The sequence below is a fragment of the Chaetodon trifascialis genome, chromosome 6 (genome assembly GCF_039877785.1).
Source record: "Chaetodon trifascialis isolate fChaTrf1 chromosome 6, fChaTrf1.hap1, whole genome shotgun sequence".
Lineage (NCBI taxonomy): Eukaryota > Metazoa > Chordata > Actinopteri > Chaetodontiformes > Chaetodontidae > Chaetodon > Chaetodon trifascialis.
In genome coordinates, this window is record NC_092061.1 from 15,099,260 (window position 1) to 15,126,906 (window position 27,647).

General features: G+C 43.8%; 2 protein-coding genes across 8 annotated transcripts in view; both read left to right on the top strand.

The window, feature by feature from the left end:
- Nucleotides 1-54: 54 nt before the first annotated feature.
- On the top strand, nt 55-5,909 carry utp15 (UTP15 small subunit processome component). Of its 3 annotated transcripts, none has more exons than XM_070964204.1 (12): nt 55-229; nt 1,057-1,173; nt 1,282-1,374; nt 1,532-1,716; nt 2,193-2,371; nt 2,976-3,101; nt 3,329-3,464; nt 3,626-3,710; nt 4,285-4,440; nt 4,639-4,740; nt 4,915-5,048; nt 5,171-5,909. In XM_070964204.1, exons 2-12 carry the CDS (start codon nt 1,084-1,086, stop codon nt 5,469-5,471), a joined length of 1,587 nt encoding a protein of 528 aa, XP_070820305.1. In that variant the 5' UTR covers nt 55-229; nt 1,057-1,083; the 3' UTR covers nt 5,472-5,909. The 3 variants fall into 3 exon arrangements, with proteins under 3 accessions (XP_070820305.1, XP_070820306.1, XP_070820307.1); XM_070964205.1 differs by having other exon boundaries at nt 76-159; XM_070964206.1 differs by having other exon boundaries at nt 222-335.
- Nucleotides 5,910-6,128: 219 nt separating this feature from the next.
- The window catches only part of LOC139332332 (rho guanine nucleotide exchange factor 28-like), a 38,642-nt gene continuing 17,123 nt past the window's right edge, over nt 6,129-27,647 (top strand). For 3 of the 5 annotated variants that reach the window (XM_070964198.1, XM_070964199.1, XM_070964201.1), the window contains exons 1-12: nt 6,129-6,326; nt 7,178-7,221; nt 10,529-10,670; nt 11,417-11,526; nt 11,804-11,990; nt 14,424-14,607; nt 15,335-15,536; nt 15,779-15,854; nt 17,198-17,244; nt 17,895-17,967; nt 26,235-26,356; nt 26,545-26,912. In XM_070964198.1, the coding sequence (XP_070820299.1) occupies nt 7,189-7,221; nt 10,529-10,670; nt 11,417-11,526; nt 11,804-11,990; nt 14,424-14,607; nt 15,335-15,536; nt 15,779-15,854; nt 17,198-17,244; nt 17,895-17,967; nt 26,235-26,356; nt 26,545-26,912 (1,544 nt within the window). In that variant the 5' untranslated portion in view covers nt 6,129-6,326; nt 7,178-7,188. Of the gene's footprint in view, nt 6,327-7,177; nt 7,222-10,528; nt 10,671-11,416; nt 11,527-11,803; nt 11,991-14,423; nt 14,608-15,334; nt 15,537-15,778; nt 15,855-17,197; nt 17,245-17,894; nt 17,968-21,262; nt 21,565-26,234; nt 26,357-26,544; nt 26,913-27,647 lie in introns of those variants that run through there. The other 2 variants (XM_070964202.1, XM_070964203.1) reach the window with 1 other exon arrangement.

Here is a 27,647-nt window from a genome sequence, read left to right on the forward strand (position 1 = left end):
AAAGTGTAAGTTGTGCATCCCTTGAGTGAACAATAAAGATATGACATCCACAACGGAAGTCGTCACATTTGTCATCATGGCGTCCTCCAGTGCACCGAGAGGCAACGTGATAACCATTTAAAATGAGAAACTTTTGGTTTACGTGGACAACCAATATCGGTATCGTCTAATTTCCGTACGTCATACTTAAAAAATAACTCTCCTGCACTCCTGGACCTTTCGTTCATAGGTGAGAATCATCAGAAATGCAGTTTAGTAGAAAATGCTAGCCGGCTAAAGCGCAGTACGCTAACGGTAACTAACTTCTGCTCTAAGTACTGAACACGTTGGTTCAGGTATCAGCTATCAGGTTGAGCTAGTTTTGTTTCCAAGCCATTCTCATTATCTGTGCTTTTAGCTATCAGGAAAGGATTCACTGTAAAGATAGACATTTCAAAACGTTTTCAGCTCTTAGTCGCACAGTCGTAAGTCTTACTGCAGAACTCAACTGTCCCGAATACTGAACTGGTTAGCTTAGCCTTCACGAGTTTGGTGGGTTGTGGTGCTGTTTGATAAAACAAAAACGTGAACTCCGTTTCTCTTCATTTCATGTTGTTGAATTTGATGTCTGCTTTTTGCCGGTTGTGCTCTTGTGGATCAAGACAATAAAGGCGAATTAACATCTTACCGTCAGTTTACCACGTTGACCTTTAAATAGTTTTAAAGTTGCTGAAATTACTTAGTCTGACTGTCATAGTCTGTATCGGTTTGTTCCAGCTCAGTGGTGAAGCTACATCATGTTTACACTGCGTGAAATTATCATCACACTCCGCTTTCGTGCCTCCACCAATCCATCAAATGACAGTATTCTAGATGTTTTATGCATCTTTTTTATACAGATTCCGCTTGACTTATAACTTTTACATCTAAATTGAAACTTAAAATACATTTCTGTTTGTTTGAGCATTGCACCTACTAACAGGTCTGTGGGGCATAAAAGTTTGATTAACCCAGGTGTCATATCTTTTACTATATTTTAATGTCCATGTTCTTATTTTATTTTGTGTACCATGCCAGACAGAGTATTTTGTGATCAGCAGAGAAATGGCTTCATTTAAACCTACAAAAATCCAAGTCTATCCTAAACTTGGAGAGAAAGTCACACAAGACACACTGTACTGGAAAAACTATAAGGTGAGTCTCTTCGACTGTATATTGTCTTAATAACATCGTGATCAATTGTAGTGAAACCTAATGTGTTTCTCATCCTTAACAATGCATCTCTGTGTCCCATCCGCACAGGCTCCGGTCCAGATAAAAGAGTTCGGAGCGGTCACAAACATAGACTTCTCCCCAGTGGCTCCACACAACTTTGCTGTGACAGCATTCACAAGAGTGTGTTGGCTTCTCTTCTTTTAATTTAGCTTAGTTGTTTTTATTCAGATTAACGCCTCATAAAGAAATTATGTTTCCACTCAGGCCTCTGAATAATCAAGTACTTAACATGCAGCATGTCAGACTTGTTATCATTCTAACACTGGTTCTTCTGCAGATCCACATTTATGGCCCGTACTCCCATGAGCCTGTGAAGACATTTACACGGTTTAAGGACACTGCGTACAGTGGGAGGTTCAGGTCAGACGGTCAGCTGCTCGTGGCGGGATGTGAGGACTCTGTGGTCCGGCTGTTTGATGTCAGCGGCAAGGTGGCACTCAGGATGTTCAAAGGTCACACCAAGTAGGTATCTCATGTGTCACTGTCTCATAATGTTTTGGATGTTCTGTCATAGACTACAGACTGAGTTTTAGAGAACAGGCTTGATTTCAAGAGCATGCTATGTCTTCATATAGCGTGCATCATAATATATTCTCATGGTAATCAAATACAACAATTATATTGAGCGTATTTGCTGTACTTTTCAACAGCCCAGTTCCTACAGCATAGAATTTGAATTTCTCCATCTTCAGTCAGAGAGTAGTGCCAGCCCCTGACAGTTCAGGGATGCCGGAGGCTTTGACGAGCTGATTGTGTCTTCTGGATTTCTAGTGGAGTAAAAAAATTGTTGAATGATGATTTCTTGAGTGATCCATCGACTGAATTTGATGATGATCTCAAGGATTCTGACAACATGTGAACTGTCTTACTGCCCTCTAGATGTCTGGTCGTGAGAGGGAACTGATATAAATTTAGTCTCTCATTTTGTTTCTGCTCAGGGCTGTCCACCTAACAGACTTCACCTCGGACCGTTACCAGATCCTCACAGGGTCGGATGACTACACCTGCCGACTTTGGGACATTCCAAATGCCACTGAGCTCAACACCTATCAAGAACACACCGATTATATTCGCTGTGGTGTCACGAGCAAACTCAACAGAGATCTATTCATTACTGGTGAGACGGAAGCAGCATTTCAAAAGATGGTATAAAGAAAAGTTAAAGGGAAGACAGGAAATTAAGGTTGTAGCCCATCAGCATCAGTGTTTGGTGCATCCATCGAGAATTATTTAGATCTTTGGACACTTTGTAGCCACTAGACTTTTTTTAATAATATTAAAAAAAGTACTGTAAATAACCACTGTTTGAAATACGTCATCTGTCACAGTGGTTTTTAGATTAAACGGAAAGGATAAACAAAAATCTACCAACATTTGGCTTTTGACCGGTCTTTTATTTCCCACCAGGTTTATGGTGTTTATGGTGTTGTACGAGTATCATGTTTCATACACTATATGCTGCAGGAAGAGTAACAACAGTCTCGTTTTAAAACGTAATGCATACCTAGAATAATTGAAGACTTAATATGCAAAGTCAGTAGTAACAGCGGCAAAAAAAAAGAGAGAGAGTGAGAGAGTAATCACACTCCAGATTCTACTCTTGAGTTGTTGGACAGAGTGCCATAGCAGATGGAAGAGTGAGCACCACGATGAAGGAGTTTGGTCTGCTTTCATGTGACTAATAATTAATGTTGCTGTTTTGTTTTCTTTTTTCCCCCTAGGCTCTTATGACCACACACTGAAGCTGTTCGATGCCAGAGCGGATAAGAGCGTGATGACCATGGACCACGGCCAGCCAGTGGAGAGTCTGCTCCTCTATCCTTCTGAGGGACTCCTCGTCTCTGCAGGTAGGCAGCAGTATAATTATAACGTTCAGCCAGTGCATACAGAAAATGAATTCGTTGCAGTGTCCCTCAGCCTTGTTCAGGTTGAAACAGGTTGGTGTGCAGGACAGAACACAAGTAGGAAACGTGGAATGAAAAATTAAATGGAATGAACTGCACTCAGATACATTATATTTAGTGATATTTGTGCAGGGCATTGAAAATATTCTGTCTATCATTTCTTTGTTTAGGTGGACGCTATGTGAAAGTGTGGGATCTGCTGAAAGGAGGGCAGCCTCTGGTGTCATTGAGGAACCATCACAAAACGGTCACCTGTTTGTGTCTCGGCAGCAATGGGCAGAGACTGCTGTCAGGGTCTCTGGACAGGTGTGGGGACAGATGTATGGACAGTATGTCTGACATAGCAGACAAAGAAAAATGCTCTAAACTGTGGAAATGAGAGGCCACTTCATCTTCCATGGCTGTTGCATACTTCTAAGTAACTGTTGTATGAATGTTGTCTAATGCAGAGCCTGTTTGTCTTTCAGACATGTGAAGGTGTACAGCACAACCAACTACAAAGTGGTCCACAACTTTGACTACGCTGCCTCCATCCTCAGTCTGGGTTTGGCTGTAAGAAATTAAGTCCAACCTTTCATCATGTGTTGATTTTCTTTTCACACGTGTAAAGGTGGATTAATTGTAGAAAGGTGCATTCAAATCTGTGAATCTAAATGTATGATAATTAGATGCGAGTTAAGTATAGTCAACCAAGATGGAAACACTGTATTTTTCTGACTGTGGCCTATAAAAATGGGAAAAAAAACAGATGAAAATTAGCTCCTGTCACAGGCTCCGACACTGCAAAGTGACAGATTGTTTCTGCAGGAGCCAACAGAAATGTCTGGCATTGGCCGAGATTTCAATGGAAACAAGATGAAATGATACTTCCTCTCCTCTTAGTGTTGGCATGAGGGAGTGTGGTTTCAGAACACAATATGCTGCCTGAGAAAGTGAACTTAGAAGACCTTTTTACTTTGGGCTTTCAGCACTTTTGGATTTTGCCTTTCAGTCACCACCACAGTCTTTGTTGTATCAGTCGTGGCGCAGCACTAAATGGGCCTGCTCACAGCTCTTCAAAGAAATATGAGACAAAAGAGAGTCTGAATTCTTGACAATAAAACTATAAATATGTTTTTCTCCTCAGCCGGAGGATGAGTCCATTGTCGTGGGTATGACAAACGGAATCCTGAGTCTCAAACACAGGAAAAGCCTTGAAGAGCCGAAGGAAATCTCTGGCCAACAGAGGCGACGACCATCATATCGTGTTTTTGTGAAGGGGAAGAACTACGTCCCTAAACAGGTAAGTCTACATTTAGTGACACGAAGTAGCTGAGGTCAACAGTCTGAGACATGATGTGGTCTGTCGAGTGATCATTCCCTAAGAGACACTGCAGAATACAAGGTCAAACTGACTAATACCTTTATTTCTGATATTATACAAGGCCTTTTTTTCTTTCTCACGATTGATACTGACTTTCTTGGTTCTTCTTTTTTCCAGGATGATTATCTCGTCAGTAAGCCAGTGAAACAGCATTTGGCCAAATACGACAAGCAGCTCAAGAAATTTAATGTTTCAAAGGCTCTGGATACAGCTCTGGAGGTATACATTGCATGTATTTATACCCTTAGCAACAAGCTTAATGAAACATCATTTTCAAGAGGTTCTCTCTAGTTTTAAAGTTCAATGTAAAGCAGTGACACATGCTATATTACTGTTGCCTCATGCACAAATGAACATTTCAAAATATGCAAGTATGTTGCGTGTTATTTGTAGACATGGATAAGACTGAGGAAGCCAGAGGTCACAGTTGCTGTTATAAAGGAGCTGGATCGAAGAGGAACGTTGAAGAACGCTCTGGCAGGAAGAGATGAGCAGGGGCTCTCTCGGTTACTCAACTTCCTCATAGGGTAAGATGCAGCGTGCAAGTAGACTTTACCAAACATAGACACGCTGTGTTAGCCTGTACATCAAATCATGCAGGTATATTTGGCTACATGAGTACTTAAACCTCTTTCTCTTTCTCCCCCAGGAACGTGGTTGACCCCAGGTTTGCTCCTGTCCTCGTAACAGCGGCTGACATGATCCTGGACATTTATCAGTCAGTGATCGGCCAGTCACCAGTCGTGGACCGTCAGCTGTTGCGTCTGCAGGAGCTGCTGGGGAGAGAGATCGACTACCAGCAGGACCTCCTGGAGGTGCTGGGCATGTTGGATACAATGTTCGCCTCCTCCCTTCCCAGGAAGGAGGTGCCGTGCTCTGGCAGCAGCAGGCCTAATGGCTTGGCTCAGGGAGAAGCAAGCGCCTCAAGACCACAGCTTCAGGCCACCTGAGGCTCGCAGAGGGGCACAAAAACTGCGTTTAGACTGGGTTAGAGTGCCTTTACAACTCTAAAACCTCGTTTTGAAACATGAGATAGTCAGAAATTTCCTGACACAACTTTACGTCACAGACTTCACCAAACAGAAACATTTTGGTACAGGTTTTAAAAAAAACTGACAAACCCAAACCCATGGTCTCACTCTGGTGTTTTAACCTGATGTGACTGAAAACAAAGAACATGCATTTACTGTATGGAGAATCTGTGTGAGTGTGTGTGTGAGTGTAAAGCATTTCTTTTACTGGAAGTTTTGTAATTACACTTTCAGTTGTAAATGTGGTGTGTGTGTATGTGTGAATGATTCACCATGAACGTCTGCTTTGTGTTTTCTTAATATTTGGTCTTGACAAATGTTTTATAAGCAGATGAAAATAAATCTTTTGTAATATTGAAAATGCCTCATCATAACTGCGTTCAGACGTTTTGAAAAACCGCCTCAACTCACCGTGTGTTGAATTTCCACCGACGATAACGCAGATCTCAACATGTAGGCCTCGTTTTATCGCCTTCCATTAGAGGTCGCTGTAACCTCAAAGAAACGGCCAACTTTCTCCCATGAGGAGGAATTTGCATTTGAGTCGGACGGAAGGCAGAAAGCATCAGCGCTGACACAGGAGGATGCTGTCAGTGGGTCCAGGCTGGAGACAGCAGCTGCACCGACTGAACGCCATCTCTCAACCTGTAGCTCTGACACCGTCACCTGAAGGAGCAGTCAGCCGGAGGAGGATGAGTTAGGCGCTCTGCTTTCCTATTGCTAGATTGAAGCGTCCTGTCAGGCTTCTTCTGCCGGAGTTTGGTCTCCTGAAAGGTAGGTACAATAATAAAGCCGTTTCTATTGGCTGTTTATCAACGTGTGCGCTTCCTGTGATGTTATTGACAGTTTGCAAAAATGTCAGCCCTGTTCGACTGGGGAGATACAGCCCAGTAAAAAGCCTCAAATTTGTTCTGCAGCTAAGTAGGTCGCCATTAAAGTACGAGTTAAATTCAGTGGAATCATTAAGAAAAGACTGTTGTGTTTAATGATAAATATCCAATAACGTGTCAGCTGTGATGAGCGGTTTTTGTCATAAAACTAGCACATATAGAATAACTGCACACTCCTCTTGGCTTGTTTATGCTTCGCCTTCTCTCACAGTAGCATTTGGTCTGTTATTTTATTATTAAATGTATAACTATAAATGTGCATGCGAAAGATAATGTGATTTCACAGGAAGCAGTTCCTTGGAAAAAAAAAAAAAAAAAGGTTGTTAAGTTTAGACCTTGCTGTTGTGTCCAGTTTAGGAAGTGGCCACTGATAAAGAACAGATCTGAATCCTGCAGCCCTGAAACTCAATCAATACTTTAGTAGGCACACACATGCACACATGCAGGAGTAGATTACACACTGAAGATTTGGGCAGATTTGGTGCTGTCGCCATACACCATGGTAGAAAGTATCATCATTAAAATCATTATTCACATGCTTGAGATCAAAAGACGATCCTGTCTCATCAGAGAGACTCCGCTTGGCACAGATAAGGTCTGATAATCTCTTCAGGATCAGAGGAGCAGGCTGAATAACCAAAATAACCAAAGGAGTAATGAGGAGCCGCATGGCTACACTGAGAGTTTTCATTTTTGCCTCTCAAATGTCTGTTTAATGTCCCTGTTTGCCTGCAGCTGCTGTGCAGATGGAGCTGAGCAGGAGGAAAGTGCCTCTGTATGTGAGTATGTGCTCCAGTTCACAGACAAGTTTAAGACCGGCTCCTCCAATTAATGTCAAGAGTTCGTTATCCGTGTGGAAAATCTCTGCAAATTGAGTTTGGAATGCAGTGAGAGATCAGCAGCCTCATTTATAAAAGCCCAAAGTCTGTGGCAGAGGTTTTGTGCTCATGGCCAAACCATTATTTAACGAAAAATGCATCAAATGCTGAATCTGAAGGGACACAACTGTTTTCTGTTCATGCATCAAAACAGTACTTTAAAGTTCTCCTAAGTTACTGTATGTACATTTTTTTTAAACAGGACTTTAGATTTGGCGGTAGGGTTGACGAGGGCGCCATGATGACAGAGACTGATGTTTTGGACTTCGATCAAACAGGGACTTTATTGATCTTTGAATGAACCATTTCTGGGTTTTGCTGTTGGATTATTTGAGCACTGAATCATAGTTTCTTAGGACGAAAATAATCTTATCCATCAGGACAACGGTGACAAAAGCAGCCTGTCATTTGTGTATATAACTAGTAAATCAGTAACTGTGTGATTCATTGGTGTTTTTTCTAATTCACATACTCGGAGTTGGAAAGGAACTCGTGTTTGCTATCAGTTTGATTTGTGATGTCTCTTTCGTGTTAAACATTTGAAAGGATCTGCTGTCTGTGAGGTCAAGCTGTAGTCAAACAGGGCAGGACCATGATCAAATATTGTCTCATTGGTTTCAATTTGGGATCTAACAATGTACACAAACAGTAATGAGAGCTAACGCTCGTCTGCTGATCAAAGCAGGGATGCGTTGCTCACACTGTATTCAGTCAATTGAATCCTTTTTAATTTGACATGTTTTTAACTCTGTTTTCCTTCGATTTGTGGTTATTTAAAGGTCACAGAACCTTTAATGTGGATGCACCTTCATGTAATGAAACATCTCCTCAGTCCTCTATAAAGGCTCACACATGAATGAATACATTCATGGAAGAACTCAATGTTACTCTGAACCTCAGAGCAAAATGCTAACATCACATGCTAAGAGGTTCAAAATGACGATGCTAACATGCTGATGTTTAGCAAGTAAGGCTAACCATGTGACTCATCTTAGTCTGTTAGCATGCTAATATTCGCTAACTGACTAAACATAAAGCACAGCTGATGTTGGTGGGAATGTCACTAGCTTTCGCAGGTCAAAAACAAAGTATTGGACACATTAAAATACATTTTGACCTGCTGGTGGCGCAAGAAGAAAAGTTAAGGGATCGCAGTTATTATGATCCCAAGGAGGACATAAATGTCTGCACCAACTTTCATGGCAACTGATACACATGTCAGTCTGCTGCAGGTGCTACAAGGAGAATTCATGCATCACCAAAGCCATTGGAATGCATTATCTGAGGATCATGAATGTCTGTATAAAATGTTGTGCCAGTCTCTCTTGATACTTTACTAGATAATTGGAAACTAGAAAAGACAGAGGATCAACAAAGTCTTTAGGATTCCTCCTTGGTGCATCATGTGTGTCGATGCCAAAATTCATGGCAGTCCATCTAATAGTTGATGAGACATTTCTCTGAACCTCAAAAATGTTAATCTCACCAGAGGGAAAGTCAGGCTTCATCCTCTGCGTACATGTGCCTGATAGTCCCCACTGTTACACCCAGTATTTCATCTGGTGGCCACTGTGTCATTAGTTGTCAACATCTGGCCAGTCGCACAGAGGTGAGGAGTCTTAATGAGGGCAGGGGAGAAGCTGTGCAGACATTATAAAACCTAAGGTGAACTGACGTTCTTTCTGTCAACGAATGGAGACAAAGAAATGGTTAAGTGAACCTGAAGGTGGGATTAGATGAGATGGAGAAACATGGAGGCAGGATTACTGACAGTGTATCTGAGACGGCGAGAGGAGTAAGGAGAAAAGCCTCTCAGTTATATGGTGTGAGAAATCAGGTCAGCTGTTCCGGTGATGCAAGGCTAATAGATAGACTCTCCCGAGCAAACGAGAGAGAGAAACTGCTTAAAATAAACCATCACTCTTACACCATCCAACACTAATCTGTGATGTTCTTTGCATTTGAAGTTAAGCGTTCTAAATTACATTTACTTTCTTTCAACCTGTCTCCTTTACTCCTGCCTCAGCGAGCCGTTTGATATGTCTCCCAGAATAACCCACACGGTATGTCTTGTGGCTGCATTGCTTTTTGGTCTATTGAGGCCACTGTAGGTGGACAAATTGATGTCTTCTACAATAGATTTCTTCTCGGATGTTGGTGGAAAGCGGCAGCTCGAAAAAGCAGGCTGGTGGCACTGGAAGTTTTCATGTATTCTGAGAGACTTAAGATAAAAGTGGATGATTTGTCGTGATATTCAAATTGTAAAAGATCTGCCATCAAACTCAGTTATGGTTGCAGCACAACAGCACAGTGAAACAAACAGCATGGGCCCAGAAATGTCTGAAGCCAGAACAATATATTTATATTAACTGTGAGGCTTTTTATCCTGATTATAATGATTTTGATAGCTCAGTGGATCTCTGTGTAAAACGTCTTTCGTGTGTTGATCACTGGTTGACCCCAGTACATTTTGATTACCATTGAAATATGTGTGCAGCCCAGACTATTAAAAGTGTTATGAGCAGGCTTAGATTCAGCTAACCTATTCTTTCTTTCAAAATCAAAACTGTGTCAGCTTTACACCACTTGATTGAGGCGATGTTCTTCAGCTACGTTTGAGTATGTTTTCCTCTTTTTCTAAAAAATAAGAAAGTATCAAAGAAAAAAAGAATAATTTTGGTGCTGGTATCAAAATGCAGACTCTGCATCTGGTCTGGTATCAAACCATTTCAAACGATACCCAGACCCAGATAAATCAGTGACCTAGAACAGCTCAACCTTGGCCTCTTAAGTGAAGATTTACATTCTAGTGGGACTGATATTTAACATGCTGTCACACCCACATCTGAGCTGCACATCTGAGTTTTTCTGTAAAAGCTGCCGATCACTGTAGTTATCAGTGTGAGAGTTCTGCCCCATTTCAACTTGTTCTAGCTCAGATCAGAAGTCTAAAGTGTTCTCGCCTTTTGGGATCAGGTCAGGTCTTTGCAGTCGACGCTTAGACATTCCTGTTTTTATTGAGGTGGAATGTTTTATTGTACCCTCTGGAGGAATGCTGTCAAGGGATTTGGTGTACTTTACAGAAATGTAGAACAATGCATCAGAATAGAGTCCTCCTCTAAAATGAGCCTGTACCTCTAGGAAAAGAAATATTTGTTTCCCCTCTAGTATCTTTCTTTATTTTCTCTCTCACCTTTCTTTATCTCAGGGCCAGGCGAAGGTATTTGCATTGCTGGAGGGTTTAGACTCGGTGCCAGAGGATGCAGAGGTCTATGTTGTTTTGGAAGGATCCACACTGGTCCATGTCACCAGGGCCCAGAGTGATGTCATGCTCTGCTTTATAGTGCCTGGTATGTGCATGGATATGTCTGTGTGATGTGTGTTGTATTACTGTGTTATTGTATGTATGTTTTCATGCCTTTTGCTATGTTTTACATGAAAATCCAAGAGAAGTTATTTGGAAGAAAGACATAACACTGCGTATCCTGACAATCCCAGGTTTTCCAATCCTGTCTGATATACTCAGGAACAGTATATCACTATTTGAATCTTCACACACACACACACACACACACACACACACACACACACACACACACACACACACACACACACACACACATACACGCACACACGCACACACTCACAGTCTGTGACTAGTGGTCTGGAAAGACATAGAATCTTATCAGCTTCCTCTCAGGAGGGAAACGGCTCCATAAACAATATGTCAACATTACTGAGCCTCTGTGTAGGTTGACACAGGCAACAGGCAGTCCAGCAGGCGTGTGCGCTCTCTACAATAGCTGGGCTATGAAAACCAGTGGTTTTGAATTTTTAGCTTGTCATCTACAAACTGTGTAGAATTTTTTTCATTCATTCATCACAGACTATGGATATTTTTTTACACTCCGGCAGGCATCAATTTCAGTTAATTTATTGTAAAAGATGCTTGAAACTTCTTTAAGATGCTATATTTTAGTGTTTTGGAGATATGAAGGATACATACTGTATATAACATCTCTTTTTCACACACAGAGATACGTATAAGTCTGTCTGTGGTAAGGTCTGGCTTTAGCTGCATTGTGTCCCTCTTCAGGTCATAACCTGGCTGAGATGGTCTCTGTCCAGGCCTACCTGTGCTCTGAAACCACACCTCTCACCTGGGTGGGCGGAGCTTCATTGGAGTATGTCCAAGATGATGCTCAGGTAGGGAAGACATTCAAATACAATCCCATGTGCTGAACGCGTGTTTGTAGACAGATTCTTCATGGTGTGCACAAAAGGATGACATTATTTCACAGTTAATAGTTTATAGTGAATCACTCACCTCAAGTCATTAAATTCTCCAAACATGCATTGAATAGAGAACAAGTGAAATCATCTCACTTCGGTTGCATAGCTGTAGTGGACTTTATTGTTTTTCTTTTGCAATGTGCACCAGTTATCAGTTATTGTATCTTACTCTTGACTGCTTTATTCTCAGGACCTGGCAGAGCACCTGGTAATCCATGGACATTGTCTGACTTCCACGGATCACAAGGAGCTGAGCAGCCTCTTCAACCTGGGCCAGGAGAGCTCTCGCTGGGCTATGGATCGTCGTGTGGCCCTGGCCATGGCCAACCTGAATATCCCCCAAAACTGGAATGTACTGGGGAGCCATTGTGGAGATGGTGAGAGCAGGCTTATGATATTTTGCTCAACGGGCTTTCCTGTACAGACATATGTTGAACGAAAGCTAGTTTTATTTGGTTTTTATTACATCATGATGCCTTGGAAATTCTGAAATGTTCAAACAGATAGATAGATAATATATAAATAAATAAAACTTTGCCGTCAATGTCAACAGATGAGAAAGGTTAAGGAATGTTGGCCTCATCTCTCAGCATCAGGCCGGAAACTTGGAGCCGGTGCTATGCAAAGGAGGTGAACTGTTCAACTCTGTCTGTTCCACTCCCCTTCTCCTCGGCCATCATTCCCGTTTTCCATGCTCGCTGGGATGAAATCGGAAGTGGACGTGGTCACATGTTTGCTCCTGTTGAATTCATCACAGCCAATTAAGCAGCATGTAATGTGGTTAATAGAGCCTTTCCATCTGGAAGTAGCCTGAGGCAGAGCTCAATAAATATGAGGGCAAGTGTGTTTATGTGTGTGTGTGTTGACTACCATATTTACTAGATGCCACCATCTGTTTGTACGATCTGAGTGTTTGTGTGGGGCCACCTACATAAATTACAAACTAGATTTAGCGTTAATAGAGTTACAGCAGTCTGTTTCATTGCAACGTCTCCCTCTAAATGTCTGCAGTTAATCTGATAACACTGCTCATGACATCACTCTATTGCCGATGCTGCATGTGACTGAATTATCAATCCCTAACTTTCCTCTGGTGGTTACTGTTTGTTTAAAGTGCATCCTGCAGTTTTAAAGGCACTGGAAAAACTTAACAAATTGCCGTTTTGGTACAAAATCAAGAGAATTGGTTGGATCTTGGAATTATGTTCTCTCTGGACTGAGTGCAGCTCTGAAAGATTGCGCATCATAATTCTGACATACAGCTGGCAAAAGTGTTATCTTGTGAAGTCTGTTTTTTATAGCCCAACATGGCCTGCGCCCTGATGCGTTTTGGATGCAGAATATTCTTGGACAAATAGAAAAACTGGCTTTTTAAGAACTGAAGTGCAGCCTTTTAGATCCGTAAAGTAAAAACCTGGGTTTAATTTCACCAGTTCCTGTCTGGTGGTTTTCTATAAAGTAACCTCAATAGGAAACACAATGAAACTCATATAAAAGTAAAGTACATTAACTTCTTTTACTGGATTTGAAGCATGGATTAGCTACAGCATGTGTGCAAGGGGCTTTTATCACCCATCATCCTTGTGTTTGTAACACTCTCCTGTCCACTATAATACAAAGGCAAACTGGACAGAAATGTCATCTTTAATTAAATAAAACACCTTTCAGGCCTTAGGCCCTTGCAGTGAATATCAGTTGTGATGAATGTTTGGTTTTTAATGTTTAAGGTGTTGATTGTGTTTGATGGTCACTGTTGAGGGTATAGTTGGTGGTCATGTCCTATTTAATGTCCCTCAGTCAGTGTTGTCAACGCATTGACCAGTGCTAGTGTATCATATCTGTGATTCATTTGATTCATTCATTTGATTTGTGACTCTTCACCTCTTGCCACATGTTTGCAGGGCTTGTGTCTGATGCACAGTCAGTTCAGACGGCATCTGTCTGGCCTCTTTGTGCCTCTGTAAGTTGCTTTGCGTTGCCTTGAACACTCAACAATGAAAATGGTGGCTGTCAGACCTTTATGACAGCTGTCATACTGTGTATTGTTATACAAGTTAAAGTCTGTCTGAACTGCTGGTGAATTAGTCACAAATGCTGCAGTATTATCAGTGAAAGTCACAAAAATCTTGACGACACATCCCAAAAAACACAAAACTTCATTAGCAGGCAGGAGCAGTGGCTACAGTAGACATGTAGCTTGTATTGTATATCGTTGTAAGGTGCTCCTATTATTTTGGTGGGAGTTAAATTAATAAGATCCAGTAATTTTCCCTTGACCAGGCTGACATGTGCTAACTCTGTTTCTTTTTTACCTCTTGAAATGTTTGGAGATTGACATAATGTAAGATTATGGTGAATGTATGCTGCCCTTTTAAAAATACAGAGCATTCCCGAGCTTACCGATCGCCTGACTGTAGCTGATTTGATGCACGCCAGTTACCTGGATACAGACCTTGCTGGACTGCATTGAGTGGCAGGTACAGAAGAAAAACGCCACCTCTTTGTTGAAAAGCTTTCATTGCCTTAAAGTGGGTCAGTGGAGCAGAGGGATCCAGTGCTGCGCAAAAGAAGGAATCAATCATTGACATTTAGGTTAATTATCATGGGGAGGTGGATATCGAGACGAGATTCTTGACATGTCACTTCACTCCTATCTTTCTCACAGTCTGCCGCTGGCTTTTTTTTTTTTTCTCATCTCACTCTTTATCTCACCTCGCTCTTCCATTCAGCAGCTGCCTTCAATTCTGCCGCATACTTTAATCTCTGCAGTTATACTTTTTCTGTTTTTATGCTTCTGCCCTCATCCCCAGATCGCAGTCTCAGGGAGTCTCCCCTCCACCTGGCTGTGCGATGGGGTCTGTATCGGCTGGCGGAGCTGCTGCTTTGTCAGCCGGGGGGTCTGATGGCCGCCAGTCTGCCAAATGAAGAGGGAGTCACACCGCTGCAGCTGGCAAAGACAGCAGGCGATACCGAGCTCCTGGAGCTGCTCACACAGTAAGATTATGAGCTCCGCTATGGCACTTCAGGGAGACACTGACAAATGAATCACTGTTTTACTGTAACATTATGCATTCAGTGCAAAGCTTTCCCACACACAGTAAGGGAAAGCTCTTTCAGATATAGAAACAACCCAGCGTTACTCAATTTAATCCGTCCATTAGCTGTACCCAGTTATCCTTTTTAGAGGGTCACGGAGGGGCTGGAGCTGATCCCAGCTGACATTGGCTGACCAGTCAATGGTAGGACTCAGACATGTAGACAAACTAAGCATTCACACTCACATTAGCACCTACAGCCAATTTAGCGTCACCAGTTCACCTAACCTGCGTGAGAACAGGAACAGGCAAACTGCACAGAGTAAGGCCCACAAGCCTCTTGCTAACTGCTAACTGCTAACAGCTATTACCCCAGGTGCTTTGCATCTTTTTGTGTCTTAAATACTGTAAATACGCTTGCTGATGTAGATTTTATGAACAGATAAAATGCTAAACACCTGTATGACCTGTCAAACTCAGGAATGTTTTGTGCTCAGTCGGGATTCATAAATCTTGAGCACAGCTTTACAGACCTGTTTCTGCAGCCTGACAAAAGAGAACACAATCATCTGCACTGAGTGACACTCGGTGCTTTTAGAGATTTGTTATATATTCTAATAGCTTGGAAAGTCCACTTTTTTGTGCGTTGTGTGTGTGATTAAATTAACCCACCTGTTGTGCTGCAGCCCACCCAACCCTCTGGCCACCCCTCCAGCAGGCCTGTCCCAGGTGTGGGCAGACCGGTCCCGCTTGCTGCGGTTCTGCCATGATACGGGAAACCTGACTCTGAGCGTCCGACAAAACCTGCGGTGGAGCTCGGAGGAAAGTCGGCACGCTGACATCCTGCTTCTCAGAGACCGGCTCAGAGATGAGGACTTCCTCAGAGAGGTGAGTCTGGGTTGCCAGGGTTGTCTGGTGTTGGTAAAGGTCAGTTAGGTAAGTCCAGGAGCTTGAAGAACAGACATTTCATGATGAAATATGCAAATAAGCCTGAAATTTAATTAACGATTGTGCCTGTACTAATGTACCTGGAAGTACCATCAAAATAAAGTCGGTTGGAAAATGTGTAATTTCACATATAAAGTAAGCTTGGAGGCAAAATCAGTTTACTGAACCATATTCACACACAGATCAAAGCACTGAGGAGGGAACGTGTGGAGACCATCTTAGAGAAGGAAGAACTGGTGGATGATCCCATGGAGAACGGTATCAAACCCTTCCTACTCTGTTTGCTTTGTGGGATTTGAGAGGCCTGGTTAAACTAAACCACCCCGTCTTAACTCTTCTCCTTTATGTTGCAGTGGTCTGCCATTTTTTGTTCTAGCAGTTTATGAAGCGAGAGTCAGCCTACAGTATTGACAGACATTGACTGCCCTCTGGTGGCACTTTGTAGTATTGTAAGTGTGTGAAAAAAAAAATGAAGGGGGGGAAAGCAGGTGGTGACACTGAAAGATTCCTGTGGAGGAATCAGGCTTTTGGAAAAATACATCAAAGGGGATTCCAGCGTCTTGTGTGAATCTGATCAACAGTGAAAGAAGGTCATATGATCCTAAGCAACCAAACAGATGAGTCATAGAGCGTTTGGGTGGATTTGGGTGGTTCACTGATCACATGGATCACTGCGTTAGTTTGCAAGACAGCAGAGCAGCCAGGCAATATGTTTTTATTAAATGTTAGTTTAAAAATAACTGACTCATAGGTTAGCTGATGGACTGGAAAAGCATCAGCATCAATTTTTCAAGACAAAAAAAGCTTGGTTTTAGCTTCTCCAATGTTTTCTGCTCTTCTCCGTTTTATATCACTGCATGTTTAAATCTCTTGCTTCTGAACTGTTGTTTGGACACAACAGGCAGTTTAGTGATGGCTCTAACAATTTAGCAAAAAAGATCATTAAACAATAATCATTAACAGATAATCTGTGATGAAAATAGTCATAAATTTTGTTTCTATTTATGTGTCAGTATATTTCGTGGGTATATGTGTTGCAACATGCAGCAAAACTGTAAATATAAATCTGGTCACTTCCCAGGATGAAATTTACAGGCTCCCAGTTTCTTTTACAAGATTGGCTCCCTTCTGTCTCCCTCTGTCTCTTTGCCCCTGAACTTTCACATCATCTCCTTTCTTGGCCTTTGCTCTTTGTTTCACCTCCTCACATGTATTTTTCTGTCTCTAACTTTCTCTCTCCACCTATATGTGCTTCATGGCTCGCTGCCACTTCCCTCTCCTGCATTTCCTGTCTTTAAATTTGTCCCTGACCCCCAGGCCTTGTATCAAAACCACCCAAACACTAATTTCTGCGTGTTGCTGCTTTGTTTCTGGTTATCACTCATGTACCGTGTCCTTTGATCTGGGATGCACATGGTAGTTAAGTGAAAAGAGAAGAGATCAAGGCCACATGGTAAAGAATCTACGCAGGTTATGAAGAGAAAAATAAGACCTTACATGGACCGTACTGTACATCGTTAAAAACTGAAAAACATCTGTGCTTACTTGAGCCTCTTTTGAAGTTTAATGGCTGCGTCTGAGAATGTTTTCTCCTCTTTCAGCACTGTATTCTGATATTAATGGAGGAACCTCTGCTTTAGAAGAAAATGTGAGTATTTGCTGCAAGGACAGTCATTTTCTCATAATAATGCATCAAGAGCTGTGGACTAAAATGTGACCATTCAAACTGTAAACCTCCCTGGAACTTGCGTTTAAACAGCTTTATCTGATGAGTTGAGTCGAATATGAACATGAGTTACCTGTCTTTCCAAAATGGTCCAGAGCATTTTTTCTATTTTTCAACAGGTGTTACTTAAAAAAAGTCCTGGATATCTCATGTCAAATCTCCATTCAATCTCCATGAACATCTGCATCAGCCAGTGGCAAACAGCGGTCACGGCTAGAACGAGGCGCTGACTGCCCTTTCAATGGCCCACATTGTTTCGCTCTCATTGTTAAGGTGTCGGAGTTGGCACCTTGCACGCGCCACTGAATAGCCAACTTTGTGAGCGGTCAAGCGTGCATTTCATGTTTCGAGAGGTGTGGCTCATGATTGATCCTGGTCATCGGATAGGACTTGTTTTATGTGCCACAGATGGTTACCTAATTGATTTTTCTCCGTCACACACCTAGGTGCTTGCCAGACACTTGTGTTTTTGTACTTACCTCTGCTCCTTTTTTAGTTTCTGTGGTGTGCTTGTAGCCTGAAGAGAAGGGCTCACTGCTGTTTGGTCAAAGGTTCCCTGTTTCTTCACTCAGGAGTATGAGGAGCCGCTGATGTTTTGCCTGAATGAGGAGGATGAAGAAGACGATCCACTGCAGCCTGACTCTGGTAAAGACTTTTATTGATTTTATTTTTAAACACCCCTGAGGCACCGCAAGATTTTAGAGCTTGCGGTGCCTCAGCTGTAGCTCATGTTTTGTGCAGACTGAAATTGATCACTGTTGTTTTAGGTGGTGCTATATTTATAGGGAGCCAGCCAAGTTGCTTCTCATCATTAAGTGAGTCCAACTGCAGGAAACATTTCCTTTCCTGAACAGAACTTGGAACTCAACTCTAATCCCCAGCTATGGCTGTCTACCATCCCCGCGGACTATAGGATCACATTTCAGCCCCCTGGCCTGTCTTGCCCCCCTCTCTCTGGAGTCTCTGGAGTCTTGTCACTCTGTGTTTGCAGTGATTGTCGCACTCAGGAGGAATCTCTTTAATATGGCATGCATAGAGCTCACTCGCAGAAAATGAGTCATCCTATTCCTGCCAGCGGTGACAGGAACAGAAATTAATCCTAACTAGGTAGCTGGAGGTGGCTTCACTCTGATCTGCTTCTGGACGGGAAGGGAAGGATTTGAGAGTGGGAACATCCTGCGGGTTAATAATTGGCTCGTGTTGCTGCAGAGCAGACCGATGCCTCAGTGTAAGAATGCTGTGGTTACAAGCTGAGGCTTCGGCTTTATAACACTTGGCAGTGGACATCTACAATCTGAACTTCCTGTGGCTGGTGTTGTTTTCCATGCTATATGGTTTAGCCATTTTGTATAGTGTGCATATGTGTGTTTGTGAGTGTGTTTGTGAGCTGGTTGAGGGCTTTCATATTTTCTGTGTTGTCTTTGAAGGCTCCCTGCCTGTGACCTCAATCAATCCCATCAAGCTCTTTTTGTGGTTCAGACGAATAACGCTGGTCACTCGAATCCTGTTTTCTCCAAGTTTCCCCTCAATGCCATGTTTGAATAAAAACAAGCAGCTCAGACTGAAAATGACTCAGGTTTTATACATGTAATTCTTCCAGGATTACAGTGCTTATTTGACCCTTGAGGAATTTCAGTTCCTCATTAGACATTCCTGAGCCGTCGGGCGTTACGAGTGACCGGCAGGTTTTTATTTTTTAAAGCAAAAGTGAAGCAGATAGTGGGATTCCAGTCCTGTTTTTGTCACATGCGATACGGACGCTTGACTTCAGCGAATGCGTCATCAAATAGACAGACAGAACTTCTGTACCCGAAGCTTCAGCAAGGGATGAGGAATTTTGAGTTTAGCTGTCATGTTCCCCCCGTCTTCTTCACGTCAGCTCTTTCCTCTCTCCAAATCACATTACTGTGACTTTATTAGCATGAATGTAATGAAATACAACGTTGCCACAGCAGGTTGTGCAAGGTTTACAATGTAAGAGTTATAGTTCAGACTTCTTAAGAAAAAAGGACACTTTCTCTCTCATGCCTTCCGTCTTTCTGCCTCCTTCCTCTTTCCCCCCACCCCTGCACTCCTGATGCCCCCAAAATTCAAATACCCCACCCAGAACACACACTTCCCTCAAATACCTACACACACATGCACACACATGCACACACACACACACACACACACACACACACACACACACACACACACACACACACAAACAGACAGGCTTATGCACTCGTGCCCCCGGGTCCCATCCTCCCAGGTCAGCGTTTTAATGTGAGTTTAGTGAACAAACAGCAAAAAGGCCTCTTCATCCTGAGGAGCTCTGCTGTCCATAGCTGAAGAAGGGAAGGAGGTCAGTGTCTGTGTGTGTGTGTGTGTGTGTGTGTGTGTGTGTGTGTGTGTGTGTGTTGTCAGTGTTTATGTGCACTTGTGTGCGTGGGAGGTAGAGTGCAGTAGGGAAGAGCGCTCTGAAGGGGGCAAGGGGGTATGGGGAAGTGAAAAAAGGGGGGTGTTTGTGGCTGAATGGGGGTTGCCAGGGCTTTGCTGAATGTAGTTTTCCAGCAGCTTGTTAAGATCCCCAGGGAGAGGAGAGTGGAGCAGTGTGAGAATGGGGGGTCAGTGTGTGTGTGTGTGTGTGTGTGTGTGTGTGTGTGTGTGTGTGTGTGTGTGTGTGTGTGTGTGTGTGTGTGTGTGTGTGTGTGTGTTATGGAGGGGTAAGAGAAAGGGATTTATGATATGGATAGTTTGGCAGCGTGACAACAGACGATGAGTGCAATGCCAGGAACGCTAACAAGAGTCTCCGACCCCGGCTGAGGGATCTAATTGGAGAACGGAAAAAAGGATTAAACCTCACACAGACCCCACAAAGGCAGCATTAATGTTCACGAGTACAGTGCCAACACCCTCTATCACCCCCCCCCCCACACACACACACAGAAACTACTTTCTATAGTCTCAGTGTACCTCCTCTGCATATATTCACCTACAAAACCCTTCTCATCCCGTTTTCTCTTTTTTTATCGCATTCCTTAATTTACGTGCATTTACAAACCCATGCTTGGCCTCTTTCCAGGGTGCCATTGTCTGATTTGTCTCTTAAACCCCTTCACCATCCCATTCTCTCACTTTTACCACCTCTAGCCAAATGTACTTGTACCCTTGCTGCTGCAAATGGAGCGCTGCACTCCTGCAAGTTGGCAAGAGGAGGACAAGGGGGAGAAAAAAAAACTGCATGGAAGAAGAAAACAGCAGCAGCTCTCACTGCTGTCTCCATGGTGAGGCTGCTGACCTGGCAGTCTACCACCACCACCACCACCACCCTCTCCACCCCCCACACTCCAAACCCCTTTCCCCTCAGCTTGGCTTTGACATGCTAAAATATAGAGAAAGAGACAGAGAGAATGGAGTGATCGAGAAGGACTCTCTTCAGACGTGGTATCAGACATATTTGGGGTGAATGGCTTGTACCTTGGAGTGTGTGGAGTGTGCTGCTCTGCAGCCTGGCATATCTCTGAAGTAATCATGAACTCACAGGGTTAATGATTTCTCCCGTGTCTGAGACTCACCTCCGCGAAGCTGTCTGCCCTCGTGTTTGTCTTCGCTGTAGGTTCTGAAGTCACTCCTATGTTTGATTTTGTCTCTTTCTGTTTCTCTCCCTCCTTCAGTCACTCTTTCCGGCCGTCAGTACACTCCTCCCCCTGCTCCTGCCAGCATGTGTTGCTCTCCCTCCCTCTCCCTCCATACTGTGTGTGGTAGATGAGTGACCGAGGGGGAGAGGGAAAGACTTGGAGACCCAAAGGTTGGCACAGATTTTTGAGGAGCAGTCAGAAAGACAGGAAAGTGGTAGATAGAGAGGAAACTCAAGAAAAGGAGCAGAGGGTGACAGGGTTCGGTCCCCGCTCTGTCGGACAGTTGGGGGCAGAGCTGTGGAGCCAGAAGGGGTGGATTTTAGGGGGAGGGGTGGCTGGGGGAGACAGAGGCGAACATGCTGGCTCACTCCTGAAGTGTCAAACTGTCTACAGTGGGGCTCTGGAAGAAGGAGAGTGAACACTGCAGCTAGTCTGTCCAGTCATTGGGAAATGGATGTAAATTGAGGCGCTGTTCATTTCTTTATCAAACACCCTGAGCTGGTTGGATGAAGAGTTTCTTGAAGATTGCAAATCATGGATTCTGACTCGGACTCTCCGTTCAACTACTCGTGGCCCTCGTTTCCGAAGATGAGGATGCGCAGGAAGACGGGTAAAAAAGGTAACACTGAGGGGTACTGTCATTAGCAGATGCGGGAATCTTGATTTATTCATTGAGAGAAGAATTATCTTTCCATACTGTCACACTGACAGTTATTTCTTTGCTGTATGAGTAGCCATTAAAGTCAACAAGGCTGCTTTTGATTTCACAAATACTCCTCGCAGACAGTCGGAGACAAAGCGTTAACTGCTGCAGAGTTTGACAGACATTAGATGCATTTGGATGAAGGTCAGACAGAAAGTGGCTAACTGGTATCCACACAGACTGTTTCTCAGTCGCATCTCTTTTCTCATGTTACAGATGGTAAACTGCCCTCCTGGCAGACACGTCTCACTGCTCACTGTGGAACAATACAGTTAAAATTAGACTGTTCCCATTACACATGCTTATTCACAGACCTCCTCTGCAGCAGCGAGTCAATCAGAGTGAGATAACTGCATATTTGCCAGTGATGTAACCTGATATCTGACAGTATGTTGGGGAATGTCAGACGTCTACTCGAGGCTGATTGAGTGCTTTGGGGCTTTGGACATCCTCTGGCTCTTTTGTGTGTGAATGAACCCCGCGGAGGAGTCGTGGCCTCATGTGACGGATGGGGTCCATGTGATTAATGCCCTCATGTATGTATACTCAGGCACCTGTCATAATCAGTTTTTTGTTTATGTGTCACTGAAGTGTCCTTGGAGCTCAAGCTCAGTGTTTGCCACAGTTTATTGTGTTTTTATAAGAAACTGAACCAAAGTCAAATTAGTCCCGATGCTTAAACTTGGCGTACAACTTTGTAGCTTCATCATTAGTCATGGGAGAGCTGAGCAGAATGCTTAAAATAGTGCAAATCCAACCAGAATGGTTAAACAGTTCACTGCTTGTGTGCAAGTGACTGTGTGTGTTTTTTGGGAAGAGAGAGCGAGAGAGAGAGAGAGACACAGAGGAAGATCGAGTTACTGCCATGTCTGTGTCATGGCTCAACTCCAGTCTTCTTTTCCTCTTCTTTCACCATAAACCTCTTCAAGATTATCCATGTTATTGCTTCTTAATTGTGATTGACATCAGCAATTTTTACACACACAGCCCGTTTGTGCAATTCACAGAAACAGAAACAGCCGTGGTATATGAACTCCATAAAGTGACTATATATTCTCCAAAAGGATGTAAGACATTTTCAGAAGTCACAATCTGAAGTAAAACAGCTCTGGTGTATCAATGCACCTGCAAAGAGAAATGTGATTTCAGGTGTGCTGGAGCCACAAGTTTATTTCTCCACTCTGAGGACGGATCGGCGCTCACTCTGAGTTTACCTCTTTCTGGATCTCTCGGCCCGGGTGACGCACTGAAATGTAAACACAGCGAGAACGCACAATGTGATGCTTGGACCGGGATGTTTGACCGCAGGTGTCATAACTCAGAGTGGGTTTGTGGATTTTGGTGGACAATTGTTTTAATGATTTAAACGGCCCTCCATGAGCACTGAAGTCGAACAATTACCTCTCCCCTCTCATGAGGTAATAACACGCTCCGCTGTGATTCTTTCAGACTCGGCTTGTTGTTTCACTCTGCTCCTAATTTCTCCCAGCTCTCTCCAAAGTGACAGTTGTTTAGTGAGGCACTTATGATGCTCTGTTTGTCTTGAACTTTTTGTTTTGCCATTTTCAGCTCAGCTTCCAAAGAGAGAAAACCTTGAGAAAGAACCCTTGTGACAGCCCCCACTCCCCCCCCCCCATCCTGCCTTCCTCGATCTCTCTCTCCCGGGGGTGTGCATGGGTTGAAGGGTCACTCTCTGTGTTTAACTGCCCTGGTCTGGAAACCTGGCAGTGACTGTGCTCTTTGTCTGGATCTCCGTAAAGCTCGAACTCTCTTTTTCTCACTGCTGCTGCTCCAGGCGCTGCTACTGTATAGGGCTGGCTCTCGCTCAGGGACATGCTCTGAATATCACATCACATCCAAATATACCTTCTGTGAGCAAAATCCTACACAAATAGCCCCATGCACTGCTCTGCATTCCTTAAAACCCTCTTTGAAATGGCAACCTGTGGACAGCCGTCTCTGCCTCAGCGATAAAGACAGCTTCTCCGGCACAAAGATTGATTTTGTGCAGCTCTAACATGTTAGTAATATGAACTCCCTGCTTCTTCTCTGTTATTCCCCCCGTAACTGATGTTAAACACAGATCGCAGTGCCTGACAGTAATGTTCACCGAGGCGGTGTTTATGGGTCAGAGGTGTGTGAATGATCGGGCCCGTGGCGGCCAGCTGTGGCTTTGGACCTGGCCCAGAACCTTAACTATTAGTCCTGTCTGTCAAGCTCCTTAAGTGGGCTTTTATGAAACAGTATCTGCTTTCAAACAGTGGTTTGACCCTCATCCAAGATCTGACCCCCTCTCTGGATTTGATATTGGGCTAAAACTAATCCTATGATACATAGTAGAAGGTCTGGCGTGACTGTGTCATGGATCTGGATTCAGGTTCGTATACAGTATAATGAAACACAGAGGATTCAGAAGTTGTTAGCAACAGGAGAACAGGTTGTGATGTTTATACTGTGCTGTTTTCTGTTGATTTCTGGCTGCAGTAAGTAAAAGTGCCTTTAGGTTCTGGGAGACATGATGCAGTTCAAGAACTTCCTGCAGTGGTTCAGCATGTCCATGTCTTTACATTTGGATGGAACAGGGATCATCTGGTGTCCTCATCAATGTCTCCCTGTTGCCGCTCAGATTTATTGGGCTCACCGCCTACAGGAAGCACAGCCAATTGTTGGTCTGATTTATTCTCTGCTACAAATGCTGGACTTCTCTTCTCCACGGTGCTTGCAGCTTGGCAGCTAAGTATAAGCTATGGGTCAGCTGCTTTTTAAAGAGGACTGTTATGTCTCAGGTTAATATCTGCATGAGGAGGCGAGGTGGAATCAGCGGTGCCAAACACATGATATTGCACCGCTGGCATCGCTGCAGGCTTGGCTTGACCAGCATAGGGTGAGACTCTCATTAGGAATAATTATATTACAACGGAGCAAATAAGGTTGCTTGTTCTGGTTACTGTGACGAGTACTGCGTTGTTACTACCGGTTGCTAATGTGGTTAGAGGTTCTTTTTTTCCAGTGAATGCTTTGCAGATTGCGAGATCTCCTTTTCATCGCTGCACCTCATATGCTTAATGCTGTCATACCTGTGACTGCTGAATTTAACCACAGTCTATTTCTGTTTGCTCCACTGGAGCACCGAGGGGACATTTATTTTTAAGCGTTCATGAGTAGCTGCAGGGTAAGTTCCTTGTAATTTGGTGATGTCGATTGGTTATGGTTGGAGTCTGAGGCCTAAAAATTTCAGATGCGTAAAAGATCAGCGATAAGCTTTTAACATTGGTGCCAGATAAAAGGCTTATTTCTAGACTGGATCATATCTTACCTCTGAAGATTGTTTTGTGCTACTGTTCAGCAAACATACCGCGGCAAACTCATCATGGAAGGGACAGAGACATGTTTCGCCACTGATTGTAGACTATTAGCAGTAACAGTAGGAGCAAAAGAAACACGAAGGTAGTGCGTGTGCCTCACAGCAAGAAGGTCGCAGGTTCGATTCCCGGGTCGGGGTGAAGCTTGCATGTTCTTCCCGTGCATGTGTGGGTTCTCTCCGGGCACTCCGGCTTCCTCCCACAGACCAAAAACATGCTCACATGCTGATTGGTGACTCTAAATTGCCCCTAGGTGTGAATGGTTGTGTGTATGTGCACCGCTGGCGACCGGTCCAGGGTGTACCCCGCCTCTTGCCCGTTGAGTTTCATAGTTCATTCTTGCCTGAGGAAACTCCTCAGGGTCCATTTAGTAGCTGCTGTGTCCTTGAGCTTTTGATCATATCACATTATCCCAAACCTTCATTATCAGTCATACATAGACACGCAGTTTAATATAGTGTGTACATCACAGACTGTAAATACTGTGTTCATTTTAAATCTACTTTGACATTTACATGTTACTGAGTTGGACTAGTGTATCAGTTGATTTTTTTCTAATCTCACCACCACAAATTGTTCAGTGTTTATTTTGTCATATTTCATTAAATTTTGCAAATAGGCTTCAACAGTATAACTGTGTCATCAAAGGTTTGTCATAGTTGAGCGTTGTGGCGAGTAACGTTCAGCCTCATAGCTGTAGGCTGTTTGCTAACCTGAAATACTTTCCAAGAAATTGTGTTGTGGAGAGCCTGTGTTGTGTGCAACATCCCAGAGGGAGCGGCGTGTGTTTTGAGAGCAGGAGTGTTTTCCCCTGTTTAACAGCGAAGCCAGGCTGCTGCTCACAGTGACTCTACTGTGTCCAAAGGGTTCCTCTCAATGCTACTGTGTGCTCACCGGGAGCTATTTCCACTCAGCCGCCGTATTGAACGCAGGGCGGGGAAGAAACATGCCTACAGATGCCCGCTCGCCACTCCACGCACACCCATTCACGTGTGTGTGCACAGAGCCACACAGACACACACGGTCATATGGAGACTCTTGGTCCTGAACAATGACATGCGACTGCCAGGATGTCTATGTCACTTCCCGTGTTTGTGAGAAGTTATTAGGCGTTGCTGTGGAAACCAAATGTAATATTGAAAAATCCCCCCTCACTCTCTCTCTCTCTCTCTCTCTCTCTCTCTCTCTCTCTCTCTGTGGCTCCCCCCACCTCCATCTCTGTAGAGAAAAGCCAGTCCATAAGGGAAAGCCAGGCCTCATCCCCGACTCTGGCTGCAGCTGCCAGACTGTCAGCGATGATACATGGCAAAGACCGAGTGTATGCCAACACTATGCTGGTGGACCAGGTGAGTCTGGATGAAATTAGTGCTTTTTTCTAAGCAGTGTAAGTTGAAATATATTCTGTACATCAGTCATATAGTTTAGGACATTAAGCTAAAGCAGACTTGCCTCAAATGATGTAAAATGTTCCATTACAGCAGCTACAAATTAGCCCATGGAATGGTTCCTTCACTCTCTCACTTTTCTGTTCCAGGTGGATGACGCTGACATTAAATACCGCTCTCCAGGGGAGGAGGAGGAGGTGAGCTCTGCACACCATGTTGGCAGCCCACGCTGGGACTCCTTCTCCACGACTCCCCCTGATTCAAGGAGCCGTTCCCAGAACCGGCACCCGTCCTCACCGCTCACACGCCGTGGCCTGCAGAATCACAGGGAGCCATCCCCTTGCGTCTCTCCCCCCTCTCCCTTTGCTTCCTCCCCGTCTTTTCCTTCCTCCCCACTGGCTTCCCCCTTCCGCTTGTTCGAGGGAGCACAGAAGCGTCCGGCACAGCCGTGCCTGCCAGTTTCTCCTGCTTTGAATCGCAGAGGATGCAGCTTAACGGAGGCGAGCCGGGGCCTGAGGTAGGAAGCTATTGCTGTGTGTTATTGGATGAAAAAATCAAAGGTATTCAAAGTGTGAACTATGATGCTTAATTGTAGAAATTCTAATGTCACTGCCTCACATCTGGTTGAGTTTTCTTCTGATGAAGTGAGTGAATAAACACTCTAAATCAGTGCACAAATTCTAAATTTTGTTGTGTGATCTTGTTGACACGAATCAAAAATATGCCTGTGGCTAACCCAATCAGACAACCAAGCATCATCTGTTTGGAATTTCAGCAACAGCATTTCTTGACATTTCGTGCAGCGATTGTAGTCAGCGAAGGTGCGGAAAGTGACAGGAAGCCTGGACACAATTGAGCTGTTTGTGTGTTGAAGTTGCTGAACATTCCTTCCAGTTTCCTCAGTGCTGCAGGGTCTCCTCTGTGAGCACTGAAGCTGGCGAAATGCTGCACAGTTTAAACCCTGATTATAGCCTGGATTTGGCCATGATGACCATCCATGGCAGTTTACAAAATCAAGATCATGTGCACGTATCTGTGCAAAATGGTGGAGGTCTTCATGGACACAGAGTCAGCATGTTATCTTGTAGCGTGCTGAGTTTAGGACGTAAACCTGACGCCTCCCCAGTGGGACAGTTGAAGGCATCGTGATCAAACTTACATACCACTGTTGGCAATCAGCAGGAATGTAATCACGTAGACTGAAGTAGCAACAGGCCAATGAATTTTGTGTGTTTTCGCCTGTGTGTGCATG